This window comes from Petromyzon marinus, chromosome 22 (genome assembly GCF_048934315.1).
Source record: "Petromyzon marinus isolate PM22_M1 ecotype Great Lakes invasive population chromosome 22, UKy_Petmar_22M1.pri1.0, whole genome shotgun sequence".
In the NCBI taxonomy this organism is placed as follows: Eukaryota; Metazoa; Chordata; class Hyperoartia; order Petromyzontiformes; family Petromyzontidae; genus Petromyzon; species Petromyzon marinus.
In genome coordinates, this window is record NC_133688.1 from 12,829,004 (window position 1) to 12,846,584 (window position 17,581).

A 17,581-nucleotide genomic window follows, 5' to 3' on the forward strand; every position below is an offset into this window, starting at 1 on the left:
TTGTTTCCCTTCAATGTGACTTTACCGAAAAAACTAAGAATATGAATTACTGCAGTCACGAAAGCTTTAAATCAAAATAAATCCTTGTTACATACCTATAAAATGGATGACGGGCAAAAAGAAGTAAATATTTCTGGAGCGTTGACCTGTGTTGACAGCCGGAAAATCTGGGGGCGGGAAAGATGCGTGTTTGTGTGTGTTGCCATGGAAACCATGGTAACGTGTTGCCATGACGTTGCCATGGAAACCACGGTAACGTCAGAGCGTAGGCGGAGCTGCCACGAGCCAGCGAAGGACTTGGGATGGCGCGAAATAAGCAAACATTACAATAAACAAGAACATCTAGATACAATAATTTACAATAGAAAATAGTACATTTAAGGCACATAGCAGTCAGGAGGTCTCCGCACACGTGAAGATCTCCTAGTATTCTAAACATAATATTTAAATTGTATCACGTCTCGTGTTCCATACGTTTTATCAACCAAATTCAAGTACCGTCGGCGGGCCTGATGGACTGACGTCGCGGGCCGGATTCGGCCCGCGGGCCGTAGTTTGGTGACCCCTGCATCTATAATAAAGCTCTTTTTCGTAGATGTCCAGTAGGAGTCGGTCAGAACGTTAGAACAACAAACAATACAAAACACGATAGGAGTGCAAAGTATAGGAAAGGTAAACAAATCGCTTAAAAATATATATCAATAAAACAAAAAAATGTTTTACCAGGTAAAACCCACTGAGCTATTAGCTTATTTTTCGGAAGTGACCGGGCCACAAATGATAGCTCAACAAAGTAGCTTATCATGTGGAAATGTATACCGTCTTGGAAATGTACGCGTCTTGTGAGTTGATAAGGACAGTGCAATCTGGAGGTGGTCAGGAGGCTCGGAAGATGAATAAATAAATAATACCACCATGTTGGAGCAATGAACTGCCTCTGCTTTGATCCTGTGATGAAATCGGGTCCTCAAGTGGACTGAGTTGATGGTCACAGCCCAGTCATCCAATGACCGCGCACACAAAAACACGTTTATAAATTGTCTTATTTAATTTGACATGCAACTTTTGAGACGTAAGCTATCTGTTGGTGTATCATGTTGTGAACTCTACTATAGCAGCGTATGTGCAGTGCCCTAGGATAAATAAGACTGGAATGGATCTATGAGCTACTGCATTCTTGTAAAGTTACAAATGGAAAATGTATTTTCATGACAGTAGGCTCATAGCACAATTGAAATTTAACTGGGAAGATTACAAGATACACTACATTATGTCAATTTTTTCCCACGTGGATATGAATAAAGGAGTTAATAATATTGGTGCATGGTTGAGTGATTGAACAATGCACGAATGTCCCTGAACAGGCAAGAAACGGCGGTTGACAATCATGGAATGTGGCAATGACATCAATTCCATGATCGACATTGCTAAAGTGGCTGACCTGGTGAGTGCCCAATTTTTCCCGAGATTACAGTCATCATTACAAACGCCCTCTCTGCCTCGTACTCCGTGCCCCACCTTGACACCCGCCAACACCCCTCCTTGGCTCTGCCGCATTCCTTTAATCCCTTGGCCTCTTTCGCCATTGGTGCATGATTTTTTTTCATTCAATTATATCTCATAGCAATGATCTCTCTACTTCTTGCTGTCCAATGCCGCATCCATCAACTGAGATCGCTTCTATCTTTTACAAGTTTGATTCTTTTTTAATGGTCAGATAATGGTTTTCCTCTATCTCTTGCAACCTTTGAGTAATCTCTCCATCACTATCATTTGCAGCCGGTCATTCATCCTGGTCACATGTCCTTCATATTAACGTGTCACATGCGTGACACATAAATATCGCTGATGTGTGGTTGTCGTTCATTTTCTCTTAAGGTTCTGCTGCTAATCGACGCGAGCTTTGGCTTCGAGATGGAGACATTTGAGTTCCTCAACATCTGCCAGGTGCACGGCTTCCCGCGCCTCATGGGCGTGCTCACGCACCTGGACGCCTTCCGCAACTCCAAGCAGTTGCAGAAGACCAAGAAGAAGCTGAAGCACCGCTTCTGGACCGAGATCTACCAGGTGCTGGGTTAATAAAATAACAGCACCGGGGAGACGAATGTAGCCACATGTTTTAACTGTCCACAGCCATCCCCATCCAATTGTTTGTATGCATGTTGAACTTCTTTCACGCAGTACGTAGCTAACCTTGCTATTCGGAGGTGCGAGGGAAGGACCACATCCTTTTGTGTGTACCGTACTTGCCCTCGTCGCTGGCTAAATATCACTTGCTCCTGCAGTGTATTACGGTCATCTTATTGTGTTTGTTGTGTTTGCGCTAAAACCTACAGGGGGCCAAGCTGTTTTACCTGTCGGGCATGGTGAACGGAGAGTACCAGAAGCAGGAGATTCACAACCTCGGCCGCTTCATCTCTGTCATGAAGTTTCGGCCCCTCACCTGGCAGACGACGCACCCCTACATGCTCGCCGACAGGCAGGCACACACACACAAACACGCACGCACGCACGCACGCGGTCACACACGTATAACGCATGCACACACATGTATGCGTGCACAGATGCATGTATACACGAATAACACAAGATCCCCCTTTGTAACCAAAGCAGAATTTGGGGGCAAGTGCTGTACATGAGCGCCTAATGAGGGCCGGCATGGTACACGATAGGGTGGGTGTCCAGTACCATGCCTCATCGCCTTTTGTCTCTCCAGTGGCAATGTTTACACACCCCACCAGGTACTCGTTTGAGTCGATCTGGCCACAAATCGAACCCAGGTCGCATGGTTTGCAGCGCCAAGCTCTTAACCACTACGCCACCACTCCCCCCATATATATGATGCAGTTGTATACACACACATACATGCACACCCACATGATAGGTTAAGTGATAGTAATTCTACAACTTGACAAGGTTTTTCACACAAGTTAAAGAATAGCTGTGTGCTGTTATATATACAAGTATTATATTACTAGCCTTTTGCCCGTCCAAGGACGGGTGTATTGCAGTAAATCTGAAACTTGCAAGCGAAAATCAGCCCGCGACGTGATATTGCATCAATGCGTGTGAAATTTCGTAAGGGCGCGGTGACACAGACATATTTCATTTTAAGGTTATACTCTCGTGTTTATCATGACGTCCTTTTTACTTTGATGTCTCAATAGCGTTACGGAGATCACGTGACGTGAGGGTTCTGCCTTTGTAGTGAGGGTTGTCAGTTGACGCACAGGAGGGGGGAGGAGGAGCCTCGGCCCCCTTGTGGAGTGACGTCAGCCGCTAATTATTATTAATGGGGGGCGGGGGGGGGTGTGTCCATTTGGAGGACGTCACCTTATAATTATTGTTAATGAGGGGGGGGCTGTTCAATGTGGAGTGATGTCACCTGCTCATGGTTATTAATGAGGGGGGGTCCATGTGGAGGATGTAACCTGTTCATGATTATTAATTAGGGGGGCTGGTCGACGTGGAGTGACGTCACGAGCGTTGCACACATTCTTGGCTCATTATAGTCGGTAATAATAATGGGGGGTGGTGTCCATTTTGAGGACGTCACCCGCTCATGATTATTAATGAGGTGGGGGGGGGGTGTCCATTTGGAGGACGTCACCTGCTCATAAATATTAATGAGGGGGGCTGATCTATGTGGAGTGACGTCATGAGCGTTAAGGACAGACATTCCTGGGTGATTATAGTAGGTATACCAAGGGAATAGTGAGCACTGAGTTTGTTCTGAGAAAACAAGCAGGTGTTTGTAAATGTCCAAGTAATATTTACCAGTCACAGTAACGTTTCTCCGCAAACCTACTAAGTGCGTGCGTGTGTGCGCTTGCGTCCCATCAGAATTGAGGACCTGACGAACCCGGAGGAGGTCCGGTTGAACCCCAAGTGCGACCGCCTGGTGTCGCTCTATGGGTACCTGCACGGGACTCACCTCAAGAGCCGCTCGCAGGTGCACATCCCAGGTGATTTCCCGACAGTCCCTTTACCGGTTGCCCACTCCAGTCGTGGCATCGAGCGAGTACCTGACCCGATGAGTGTCGGACGAAGGCGCCGCCCCTCTTCGCGTGCCGCGCGGGCACACAATGAGGGCCACCGTGGGGCACCGCGGTGGCGAGATGTTTACTACCTCGCTTGGTATGCAGGAGGTTGTGGGTTCGATCTCAACCCTAATGCCCGTTTATTTGAATTTTGCATGCTTCCCCAGTGGTCGTATGGACTTTTTTCCATGTGATAAGCCACTTCATTGAGCTATCATATGTGGCCAGGTCGATTCTGAAAAAGAGCTAAATAGCTTCGTGGACTTTACCTGGTAAAATAAAACATGTGATAGGCGCTCGCTGATGTATATGCACAAAGACGGACCAATATCCCCCATATAACCTTAACAGACTGTTGGGGCAAGTGCCGTTAGCAAGCACCTATGAAGGCCGGCACGGCACACAAATGGGGTGGGTGGTCAATATGCTCGGCCACCTTGGTCTTCCAAGTGGTGATGTTTACACACCGCACCAGGTACACATTTTAGGCTGAGTCGACCTCGTCACTGGTGTTGGCCGTGAGAATCGAATTCGGGTCGCCAGGTTCGTTGTGCAAGTGCGCTAACCGCTACACTACCGCTCCCCACACGCACGCACACACACACACAGGCGCAGGCGACTTCTTCTTGCGCGACGTGAGCTTCCTGCCGGACCCGTGTCCCCTGCCCGAGCGCCGCACCAAGCGCACGCTCGACCACCGAGACCGCCTCATCTACGCGCCCTTCTCCGGGGTCGGAGGCATCGTCTACGACAAAGACGCTGTCTACATCGACCTCGGCGGCAGCCACTCGCACAAGCACGGGCAGGTACGCCCGCACGCACGCGGACACGCGGGTGTGCGGGCGAGTTCACTCGCGCGCGTCGAGAACAAGTCGCTTTCGTAGATTTTGTTCAGAAAATGTTGTGTTTTTTCCGTGTTGTGCTACGTAACAGTTTTATTTTAAATTTCGCCTGCTTTCCCAACAAAAGCGCTATTCAGATATATTATCACGAGTTTACAGCTTTGGATATTTCACCGATTTCTTATTGAGTGCTTATTCACATGAGAGCATTCAGGATTCTATTGTAATTACATTGAAACATTTTAGGTATTGCCTATCAATATTGTTCCTTGGGTAAAGGATTCAAAGGTTTATCCTTAACTCACTGGCTAAAATGAGACCTTAGGCATAGTCGTAAGAGGAAGCCTCTGATTATGTCATGTGCTTTATGGCTATAACCATTGAATTCACCTTGCCCTTTTTTCCATGTCACTGCCACCCATTTTCACGACCCCTCCTTCACTTTCACGCCCCCTTTTTCTGCTGTCCTCTTTTTCTGCTGCTCCCCAATTCCTAACTCTTCTTTCACTGTGGCCTCCTTTTCCCTGACACCCGCCGTCCCTTGTACCTCCGTCCCTTCCGTTTTTCCTGCAACCTAATTCTCCTTGCCTTGTGCGCTCTCTCCGCCGCCGTCCGTTGCAGGAGGAGCTGGAGGAGACGCAGGGGCCGACCCAGGAGCTCGTGCAGACGCTCATTGCGAACCAGTCCACGCTGGACGTCAAGATGGCAGCCAGCCGCATGGCGCTCTTCAGCCGCTCGGAGCCGATGCAGTCGCTTGACGTGCAGGAGGAGCCGGGCGCAGAGGAGCCACCGTGAGTAGCGCTCATCCTGATGAACCGGGTGGAGCCGATTAATGAACTTATATGCATTGAAGATGATAGAAATGGCAGCTGTGGTGCAGGGAACCATAAGAACACAGCATGTTGGCACTGGATGGATCTGTACGTGCCTGTGGGGGAGCAGTGGTACAGCGGTTAGTGGGCTGTGCTATGAACCCCGTGACCCGTGTTTGGTTCGTGCTCACGGCCAACACCAGTGACGATCTGCTCTCGGGGCCTGCCCTAGATGGACTCGTGAGTCCTTTGAGTGGTGTCTAAACTTCGCCACTCGTGAGACAAAAGGGGGACTGGGCCGGGTGTGGTGCTGTCCACAACCACCACCCTCTTGTCTGATGTTCAGGCCTTCATAGGTACTCTCGCTAACAGCACTTGCCACATAAGTCAGTTCATGCTATTTGGGGGATCTCTGTCTTTTGTCTTTGTGTGTGTAAAGCAGTGTTACTCCATTGGTAGTAAGAATTGTGCGGTGTTCATGGTGAGAAAGAACATTTTTTTCATGTTGGTTTTTAAAACGACCCACCATAGGAACATGGAATTTTCTTTCAATTTCTACTGACCACGAAATTGTGTGATTGATTCAGGCACAATCTAAATAAAAAAACATGACTGCATATAGCAAACATTTACAATGTTAACATTAGGGAAAAAAGTATTTGATCCCCCCGCTGACTCTCCCTCACTCGAGATGGACTCGTCCATCTGAACAAACTGTCAAATCGCTCTCCGTGGTGCTAACGTTAATAAAACCGCCACTTTTTTCAAATTTTCTTGTTGTGGTTTTCACACCTGATGATGATTGCTTGTGTTGCAGTCGAAACGTCGTGAGAATTTTATTGTTTTATATTTTTATTATTTTATTGTTTCCCTTCTACGTGACTTTACCGAAATAACCAAGAATATGAATCCCTGTAGTCACGAAAGCTTTAAATCAAAATTATGGACACATTTGGCAGAACTAATTATGAACGATACAGCAAACAATCTTATGATTCGTGTATTTAATAACTTTAATACAAATCTAGTATTCCCAGTTCATAGTCGTCGATTGTGATTTGTGCATGGAACCCCATGAACCCAAATAGATGTGACATGTGCCACAAGGGCAACGGAGAAACAATTAATCGAATTGTGACTCCGAATTTGTGACAATTCAATCATTACATCCTACTAAATAAATCTCTCGTGATTTGTCTAGCGCGTATAGCCTTAAGAATCGTCTGTTAAGGTTACGTTGCCAGCCATTTATGAAATGGCCATGGTGTTCAGGTGTTGTTTTTGGATTGTGCAATGTGCTCTCGCGTGTTTATAGCCATCGCAGTTGTCTTGAGGTTTATGTGTTGACAAATTAGATCGCTGCTGTTAAAGACTCAATAACAATTGTAACCATGCTGCAGGTCGGATTCCCCCGTGGAAGAGCGCGTGACGGATCCTGGGACGGGTCGGGTGAGACGCCGGGCTGTGTTCAGTTCTCAAAGTGGTGACGCTGGCGCTGAAGATGATGATGGTGATGATGATGATGACGACAGTGAAGAGCATGACAGTGAAGGAGAAGCGGATGAAAAGGAGGACTCGGGAGATGATGATGACGATGATGGTGATGATGGTGATGATGATGAAGATGAGAAAGAGGAATATATGAAAAGTCCAAAGAAAAAGCCCCTTGGCCGTGTAGGTCCCATGTTGAGTCCGGCGAAAAGGTCGAGGAAAAGTTCAGTCTTGACAAAGGAGGAGACGGCGGCTTCCACAGACGAAGACGTTGAAGAGGAGCCACGGGTGGTGAGCAACAAGAAGAACAAGGAGCAAGGGCAGCCTTCCCTCGATAGAGATGGTGACGACGATGATGATGATGATGAGGCTGTCAATGAAGATGGTAGCAGTGATGATGATATCGATAACGAAGATGAGAGCGATGAGGAAAGTGATGAAGATAAGTCAGGAGGTGAAGTCTCCGATTTTGAATGCCAAAAAAAATCGAATGGACATGTTTCTGAAGGTTTGGGAGACTCCATTGAAGACCGAGATGGTAATGAAAGCAGCGGTGATGAAAGCGATGACGACGAAGATGATGACGATGATGACGGTGATGAAGCAACAAAGATGATTGCCAAGAGTAAACAGGAAAAAAACTCAAAAAGAGCTCCCATGGACTCGGGCAACGCTTCACGTGACCAAAGCAGTAGCGGTGGCGATGATGAGGGTGGTGAAGAAGAAGATGATGATGATGGCAGTGAGGACAGTGATGACAATGCCATCGAGAAGATGTTGAAAAGCGAGGATATGTTTGTGGAAACTGAGGACGCGGACAGGGAAACGGAAGGTATGCATGTTCGCACACACGACGGTCGTGATAATAGCCAACGATTCGTGCAACGAACAATATTATAATGTGCAGGGTGGGCAGGAAAGTTTTTCCCTCTGCTTTACACTTGAGGGTATCGCAGTGGTAGCTCTGTGATATCCGCTTCTATGGGCCATTCTCTTACAGGTTTGCACTGCCCTTGAGAGATTAAAATAGTTGCTTCGTCTCGTGTTACACTGGTGGCACGATTGGGATAAAATTGATCGAAGCAAACAGGTTACCGTTGCCGCATGCTGTGTGTTTGTGCAGGCGCTGTCATGTGGAAGCAGGACCTGGTGAAGAAGGCTGCTGAGGCATTTGTGCGGAGGCGCAGGGCAACAGGGAATCTGCAGAAACTCGTCTACGGGAACGGTATGTATAGTACTGGATGTTAAACTTCTTTCGCACCGTACGTAGCCAACTGTGCTAAATCGGAGGTGCCAGTCGGGAGGACAAGAAACAACACAAAATGCAGTTACAAAGAAAGTCGTTTTCAGTTGAGATTTAAAGTGTGGCTCCAGTGGCTTCCTAATATCGGACGGAAGAGCATTCCAGATGGCCGCAGAAGCGCATCTGAAAGCGCGCGATGCGGTGACCGTCTTTGTTCGATGGCTAGCCAAAATCCGCTGCTGCGAAGACGACCGGAGTTCACTCGACGGTTTAAACGGTGAGCGGGGGGGGGCGGTAGGGACGTCTGCTGTTGTGCCGTGGACAGTCACGATGGTCTTAAGGCACGTGTAAACGAGGTGTCAAGCTGCAGATTCAAAGTTATTCTTAAGATCACGGTGGATGCATTGCATGACGCCTGTGGAAATCGACCTATTTATCGCTTGAGCAAAGTATATGCATATGCTGGCCTACCGCTCGGCGGAGCGGTGGTTCAATGGTTAGCGCACTGCGGTATGAACTGCGCGACCCGCCTCCTGGCTCTGGACAATGTTGGTGACTCATGATGTCTGAATTGCCCATGGGCAAACCACCCTTACAACCAGGAATGGTAAAAAAAAATAACCCCCAAAACTACCCTTCATCTTGCAGAGAATTTACATTAGTGCTGTAAATGAACTTTTTTTATGCACATTATTAGGTGTTGCTCCATTGGCAGAGGCGCTCATGATCAATTAACAAAAACAACTCGAAACATTAATCAATTTGTGCTTCCTTGAAAGGAGATAATTGGTGACACTTTGGGCAATGGCTCTTCATAGAACATGAATGTTATCGAAGGATGTGAGTTTTTAATATATGTTACTATGACATGTAGATTAATAAAACAAATGCAACCTACAAACTGGGCAAAAATAGAAAGTAAAATATAAATGAGATGGTCAAGGCAAGAACAAAAGGAAATGATTGTTGGATGGAGTCGTAGCCCAGCTTTCTGACAATTCATTGATTCACTTGGTGGGGGGTGGGGGTGGGATAATTTCTTGCATAGTGGTCACAAAATCGGGCATTGACGGTGATTTGATGAACGACAGTGACAACTTCCATGTGGATGGTTGCGATTGTGCTTAACAATATTACTCTGATTACAAGTGGTGCTATAGAAGGACGAGGTATGATGCCGATAACGCCCGTGGTGCTTATGAGCATCATTAATGTGACTCCGGGCCTGATTATTGTGACGATCTAAATTAATCGGGTTCGATTCCTGGCCACGGCTAACATGTGCTGGCTCTTTAAAGACTGCATTGTGGCTGTTGAAATAAAAAAAAAATTACTTGTTGTTTTGGTAGCCGACCCCTGACTATGGAAGTCGATTTTACCACTGGCAGGGATCGGGCAACCCCTTATGGCTCCGGAGCGGCGAGCGATTCATTAAGAACTGTTTCGTGACGTTATTTATTGAGGACCGCCGTCTCGTATTCACGTGCGTTGCGGTTCTTGAAATATTGAGTTTTTCTTGACCGATTTCAAAAATAAATGGCTGCTCTCGTTGTTTTGGTTGGCGCCGCCGCCTGGCCGCGATGGTGCCGTCGATGGCTATATCCGGGGGTGACAGCAGTGACGTGCTTGCCCTTCGCACCGACGAATGATGAGGCAGAAGTAGAGGCGGAGGAGGGAGAGGATGGTCGCGGTGACGTGGAGTCCGGCGGGGGCGAGCTGGGAGGGCTGTTCCGCGTGAGCGTGGCGGATCGCACCGAGCGCACGGCACGAGGGCGGCTCGACGACATCGACTCGACGCGGTACCCGCCGGAGAACCTGCAAGACTGGGACCTCGACGAGGTGAGCGGGGGCGGCCCACGGAGGGGTTATGTGTGCGGCCAGGTGTCGGCTCCAGAGTAAGAATCAGAATCTTAGACTGAAGGAGGAATTCAATGAGCTATGAAGCTCTTTCGCAGATGTCCAGTATGGGCGGGGTCAGCGAGTTCAGGCTGGGTGCCGCACCTCACTTGCCCTGCAACGAGCTGGAATGTACCGGATGTACAGAGTAACAAATCGATCAAATGTATTATAATGGTTTGGTTTTAGCTTGTGTGTATGCCCATGTAGGGGACGGCCAGATGTGCCTCGACACTCAGGTCTGTGCTGTGTTCGATTGTAAGATCAGGTGATTATTATGTTGGTGAGGCCAAAACCCATGGTCGGTAGTAAGTTCAGGTGTGTGTTTATCAGTCATAATTAGGCATGGTAACAATTCGTCACCCAGGGCTTGAGGGAGGTGGCCCAGTGGGGCAGAGCGCTGAGCCCCTGGGTACAAATCCATTCAGTCGCCTGTGATTATACCAAGTTCTCAAATCAAAGTGAGTTGGTGGACTCAGCCCATTCAGCAATAACTTTTCAAAACGGCATCACATTCTAGTTTTGTATTTCACTCCCCAGTGCGTGGGTGTAAAACATTATTTGAAGACACTTCGGAAGAGGTTGTGAGGAATTTGCTTCTGCAGGTCATTCTCTATAGCACACGGGGAGAATGCATTGCTCTGCGAGATTTCCAAGTGCATGCTTTGCCTCGTGACATTCCCCAATAGCAGAATTATAGTGGCAGACAAAAATATTTCATCCGTAAATCGACGCATTGTTTCTTACATGCCCATCAGTAGAAATGCCTCCACAGTAGTAAGGTCAGGTGCAAGCAGAGTTGTCTCCATCGCAGTCAATGGATCCAGACTTTTAAATCCCTGGCTGAAGACCTCACCACCTGTTTAAAGCCACCTCCTCCCTCTAGTTCTCTATCTGGTCTCTAATGGTTTTTTTTTTCCCCCCGGTTCTCATTTTCTTCCTTTTATTTGCACGGCTCTCTCCGAGATCCATTGTTTGAGGGTGCCTTATCAATCTGAATTATTATTGCGTTTCATGTTTATTGTTGAGGCCTAGGTAGGACCGGAGATGTTGATAGGCGTGAAGGCACAGCACGCTCGCTCCACGTTGTGACTGCGAACCCGCACCCTGCGTGCGTGTCCCCTCGCCCCAGATGGTGGAGAGCATCAAGGACTGCTTCGTGACGGGAAAGTGGGAGGCTCACAAGGATGCGAAAACGCTTCTGGAGCAAGACGGTAAGGGGTGCCCGCGTCAAACCTCGTGCCTGATCCACGTGCCTGATCCACGTGCCTGATCCACGTGCCTGATCCACGTGCCTGATCCATGTGCCTGATCCACGTGCCTGATCCACGTGCCTGATCCACGTGCCTGATCCACGTGCCTGATCCACGTGCCTGATCCACGCTTGGCGTGCGAGAGGACGGCCACCGTGGGGATGTGGGAGTGGCGACCTCGGCACGTGCAGAAGTGGTCTGTGGACTTTTGTTGCACGATGGCACCGCGAGATGGCAACCGCTTGGAGAGAGAGGCCTTCATCCAGCAGTGGATTGATCACGACTGATGATGATGTTGTGTTTACTGCACTACTTTACAAGTTGTTGGTGCAATTCCACGGGGAAAGTTTGTTTTTTGTATATGCTTCATCAACTTGAGCCAACTTTTTAACTCTGTTTTGTTTTGAAGATGCCCTTTATGGTGACTTTGAGGACCTTGAAGCTGGAACGATTATTCATGGGAAGAAAGATTCAGCTGGCGCTGTAAGTAATTTGCCGTTTATTTAATTGTATTTATTATGCATTGTCTTTAATTAAATTATTGGTCTTGTGGCACTAACAGACAGTAGTTAACTGTGGTTACTTGTTCAGTTTTGGGAATAATAAACCTAAATATACGATTGACGACTTTTATAAATATTTTCATTGCATTTTCGTCAAAAGGACCTCTTTGTGAGAGGTTCTGCGATCGTTTTTCTTCCCCTGAAAGTAATACGCACCACGAAATAGCATACTGTTTTTTTACATGTTATACTTGAAGCCTAATCTCAAATGTTTAAAACTGTAAAGGATTTCTTAAATCTGGACTTTTCTTGTTCGGGCTGGAACTTCGTATATTTGGTTTTTGGGATCACCACGTCATTTATTAACCCTGAGGAAGCAGCCCTAAAGTGCCGTATTTTCTCGCATATAACCCGTGGGGTATACCACTTTTTACAAAAAAACAATACCCTGCAGTGTATATGGAGGTGCAGGCTATCTCAAAAATATTTTACACGTGTGACATGTCATAACTCATTAATTTTTTTCATGGTAGGACTATCCACTATGCAACACTTACCTTTGACTAAGGCACTGCTGAATAAACCACTCGCGCTAAAATTGCACATGTTATCAAGGTTTTAAATTATTCGAATTGTTTGTACAATGAAACGACTGGGCGCACTTTGTTTACCGGCGACGGGAGAGCTGGGAGGATAGAGAGGTGGAGGGGGGGGCGAGACAACGGCGTTACCGTAGTGCCGCTATTGTCTGCGCAGTGCGCAGTCTACCAGTGCTAAAACTGTACTTATCTACCAGTTATGTTACTTATTTATTGGATATTTACTTTTGTTACTTGTTTACTGTTTTAAGTTCACTCGTTTCCGGTAAGTTTGTTTTCTTTGTGCACGTTATGATTTTAATGTTAACAATTGATAGTGGAATGTATTACAAATGTAAACTTCGTGTTAATATGATGGAATTAAGCTACGGTAACAACGTTATAGATATGAATGCATGCGGGGTATATGGAGGTGTGGGCTATCTGAAATTAGTTTTACACAAAACGCTATTTTTGCGGGGTATATGCATCTGCGGGTTATATGCGGGAAAATACGGTACTCCACACTCCTCTAGTGGTTGGATCTGGAATACCCGTACAGACCATAATGTGTATTTTGCTCAAAAAGGGTGACTTATTATTGAGACCTTTTATGTCACAAGACATCAAATGTCGTGTATTAGGTCATGGACGAGCCTGTAACATGTACAGCAAGGATATATGGCCGCAAGGATATTCTATTCTATTTTTGAACTTGGCAACATGTTCAGGAGCTGAATACTAATGTCAAGCTCTGCCAGTCATGAGAGGGCTTCGGGAAAGTTGATGCAGTTTTGCTATTTCTCAGTTGGAGTGCAAACTCTACAGTGGTTTGCTATATAGGCCATAGTTTTGTTTGCATGGCCACAATGGCACCGACTCATCTTTGATTTTCCATTTATCGAGATGTGCAGGTGCAGTTATGTTGGACTAAACTTAAATCACCCAGAATTAAATGTCTTTGCCGATGACACTCATGCGAGTCTTGGGTAAATCTCAAAACGAAGTCGAACATAATCCTCAAAAAATCCATGGGATTTTTTTTTTGCCCGCGTTCTACTGTATCTAGGTGAGCGTATAGTTAATGGTGGGATGCATTGAGACTCATTGCACGGGAGGCACGCGCGCCATTACATATCGGACGATGGTGACAAATCGTCAACTTTCAATGGGTTCTGCGAGGCAGGAGGGAGCCGAGGCGGGCAGCTCGGACGACGGAGAAGACGGCGCCAACGATGATGACAGCGAGGGCGAGGGCAAGGAGAAGGGGCAGGAGGAGGAGGAGGAGGGCGACCTGCGGGGGAAGCGTTTGGAGAAGAAGCGCAAGCTGAAGGAGATGTTCGACTCGCAGTACGACGAAGGCGGAGAGACGTATTTCGACGACCTTAAGGCGGAAATGGACAAGCAGGCACAGGTGAGGGGGGCCCCTCGCTCGTGGCCGGTGCAAATTAAGTATGGTGTTCTTTATTTGGGAAAAGATCACCGTGTTTTCCCCCCCGATTCTTTGTCAGGAGGGATCTCCGATTAGCGCATTTGGCTATGTACGGTGCGAAATAAGTTCAATATACGTGTATACATCTGCATTGGGAGTGGTGGGCCAATTCCATTACTGATTGCGTGTGAGGGGCAGATAAAAAGCTGTGCCACATGGATTTAAATACATCAACGTACTGCCATATTCTGGCCACCTTACAGCCCCGAGTTTCAAACAACATGCAAAAATGTGTAAAAAGCACTGTGCCTTTGTACATATGCAGCAACCATCATTGTGAAGAAGTGCATTGTGGGCCTCTTCTCTTAGTTCACCATAAAAATGAATTTGAGCATCTGTGACCAATTGACTTGAGCACAAATGCAGTTATAGACAGATGTGGACCGGTTTAATCCTCATTAGGTCTTATCAGAACAGTATAGTGGTCCCCATTTGGCTGTCTTGTATGATTAACATACACACTGTTGTAATGTCATTGACCTGGGTTCTGCTCCCAGTTTACCATTAATCAAGGCCTGGGGGAACCTTTCTAGTCCAGCCTGCACCCTCATGAGGCCTACTACTTTGAAACAGCCTGATTTTTTTGATCACTAACGATCTTGGCCATACGCAGGCTCTAGGGAGGAATATTTTCGACCCGACGACACTGTTCTTAATGAAGTGCACTCGGTTATTTCCATTATGCAAGGGGCCTCATGCATTGACGGCAGCGACTCAGGCGTGCGTTCACATGGGGCTCGCCAGCAGTATTCCAAAGGCCTGTTCGGCCCCTCGTACGGGAAGGGTTCCCCTGACTGGGGTAAATGATGGGAGAGGAAGGTCGCGAGTAGACTTTGAGGACACTGATCTTAAACAACTGCTTGCTGTGTCGGTCGGCAGCTGAACAGGGGAGAATTTGAGGACGTGAGCGAGGAGGCACGTGTGCTCTACGAGGGATTCCGCCCTGGCATGTACCTCCGCGTTGAGGTTTCCAGCATGCCCTGTGAGTTCATCGCAAACCTGGACTCCAGATATCCCATCATCCTTGGCGGCCTTGGCGCCGGTGAAGGAAATGTCGGCTTCGTGCAGGTAAACAAAATGTGATTGCGTCAGTGTTCTGGTTCATTATCTCTCTACGATCAAAGTTAATGGCAAGTCGGTGATGTTTTAACCTATGGTAAATGTTGATCCTAATAGCCATGGGACCAAGGCGGTTAATCATTGTAGCTTGGTGTGCGGTGTTTTGTTTCATATGCAGGTTTTTCTCGCTTTAGGCGGGGTTCAGTTTGTGCGATTTTGCGTGCATGTGTCTAACCTATTTCTACCCAAAATTATCTGTTTGCGATTTAAATTCCAACGAGGTAAAGCGGTAAGACGTGGGACAACATTGTGCGTGTCCTGCGTGTGCCACTTGGCATGCAGCTGTCTCGTGCGGTTTCGCTTTGTGCGCCCTTTTTTGAATGCATCTACTACCGCACAAAGCGAGGGGACACCTGCAATGAGGTTTGTTAAAATGAGAACAGATTTGGTTGATTTTGAAACTCCACATGATTGGCTAAATATCCTTCAAAGTGCCACATTAGTCTCGGGGTGAATGCTGACATCAGTTATTTTGGATTATATCAAGAGTGATTTTTTTATCGCAGTTGCGCATCAGCCCCAAAGGCCTATAAATAATGAAGCAGCCAGCAACCTAGTGATTAGAGTGAATTGGAGCATCGATCAATGGGTTCTGTGAAGCAGAGTTCAGTTGGTATGAGGAGCTCAATTGCTGGGGTGACAAGGGTATCCAAAATTAAAACCAAGCTTCTTCAACGCCTCCTAATGCCATGCTTTTGAAACCCAGACCCGGACACATCCAGACATTAAAACATCTCTGTCAAGAGCTGAACTTGTCGAACATTCAAGAATATTGCTTCGGTCCCTTTACTCATTCAATGCAGATATGGTAGTCGCTTATCTGTTTGCTCTCTGGTTAGGTATTTGTACAGGATGTTTCGTTTTGCTGTGTTATCTTGTTTGCTTTTAATACAAGATATCATTTGGGGGGGGGGGGGGTAACCAAAACAATGACGCAAATGCAAATCCTCTAATTTTAATATTACATTTATTTTATTTGTATATTTTTTAAAGTTCTAAACAAATATGTTATTTACCACTGAATTCAATTCTACATTCCGACCACAAGTATTGCAGTTAATGCAGACATGATTCCTTGTAAAAGGTTTCAGTTTGGTGTTTAACAACTTAACACTTTTTTGTTGCCAGAAAAAAAGGGGAAAAGCCTAGTTTCATATTTTGGTACTGGCACAGGAGGTCCCATGATGTAGCTGCTTGACCCCGAGCTCTAATTAGTCTGCATTGTCTTTGAGCTGTACGCCTTTTGGCGTCCTCTGGTCTAACACCGTTTGAGACGAGGCTCAAAAGAAAGCTGTCTCTGGTGTGGACCAATCAGTTTCAAGGACAATGCATATATTATCAGTGTTTTTTTTGTTTGCATTCTGACCACAAGTATTATGGTTCATGCAGACATGATTCCTTGTAAAAGGTTTGGTGTTGAACAACTTAACACCTGTTTTGTTGCCAAAAAAAAGGGGAAAAACCCTATTTTCATGAATTTTACATGGTTAACATCAGAGCTGTAAAAAAATTTGACTTAAAATTTTCGTGACTGCAGGAATTCATATTCTATAGCTCTTTCGGTAAAGTCACATAGATATAAAAATAATAACTATAAAAAAATAATTAAAATGAAAATAAAGTTAATAAAAAATAATAAAATATCACGACGTTTTGATCGCAACACAAACGGTCATCATCAGGAACAGGGAGGTTAGCCTCTGAGGGCAAGCTGTGTATAAAGGATTAGAGCTGGGCGGGGCAGCTAATGTTAATGCAGGAGACGTCTCCGACACCAGCAGTAGGTCTACACCAATCAAAGAGCTGTTTATAAAGGTTTAGAGCTGGGCGGGGCAGCTAATGTTAATGTAGGAGATGTCTCCGACACCAGCAGTAGGTCTACACCAATCAAAGAGCTGTTTATAAAGGTTTAGAGATGGGCGGGGCAGCTAATGTTAATGTAGGAGAGGGCTCCGACACCGGCAGTAGGTCTACACCAATCAAAGCATTGCACCTCGCTTCACACACCCACACTGCTGACGGTGGAGGTGGACAAGACTTGTTTGTCGTGATATTTTATTATTTTTTATCCACTTTATTTAATTATTATTATTTTATTATTATTTTTCTATCTACGTGACTTTACCGAAAGAACAATAGAATGTCAGAGCTGTTGCATCGCATCCATCGAGTGAGCAGCAGTCCCCTCTACTCTAGAGCACATTAACAATATCTCATGCCAATTAGAAGCTTTATATACACAAGTACATGTGGAAATATTCACATTTGGAATCGCTTCCATAATTATCAGCGGATACTGAACAGTTGAGGTG

At 46.3% G+C, this 17,581-nt stretch overlaps 1 protein-coding gene across 3 annotated transcripts in view; it reads left to right on the top strand.

Moving 5' to 3' along the window:
* BMS1 (BMS1 ribosome biogenesis factor) overlaps positions 1-17,581 on the top strand; it is a 30,817-nt gene that overhangs the window by 5,975 nt on the left and 7,261 nt on the right. For 2 of the 3 annotated variants that reach the window (XM_032959013.2, XM_032959012.2), the window contains exons 4-16: positions 1,365-1,444; positions 1,879-2,067; positions 2,337-2,479; positions 3,844-3,965; positions 4,650-4,846; positions 5,504-5,673; positions 7,095-8,017; positions 8,309-8,410; positions 10,044-10,267; positions 11,457-11,538; positions 11,987-12,060; positions 13,845-14,072; positions 15,030-15,218. In XM_032959013.2, coding sequence (XP_032814904.2) covers positions 1,365-1,444; positions 1,879-2,067; positions 2,337-2,479; positions 3,844-3,965; positions 4,650-4,846; positions 5,504-5,673; positions 7,095-8,017; positions 8,309-8,410; positions 10,044-10,267; positions 11,457-11,538; positions 11,987-12,060; positions 13,845-14,072; positions 15,030-15,218 — 2,723 coding nt within the window. The remainder of the gene's footprint in view (positions 1-1,364; positions 1,445-1,878; positions 2,068-2,336; positions 2,480-3,843; positions 3,966-4,649; positions 4,847-5,503; positions 5,674-7,094; positions 8,018-8,308; positions 8,411-10,043; positions 10,268-11,456; positions 11,539-11,986; positions 12,061-13,844; positions 14,073-15,029; positions 15,219-17,581) is intronic. The other variant, XM_076068727.1, reaches the window with a different exon arrangement.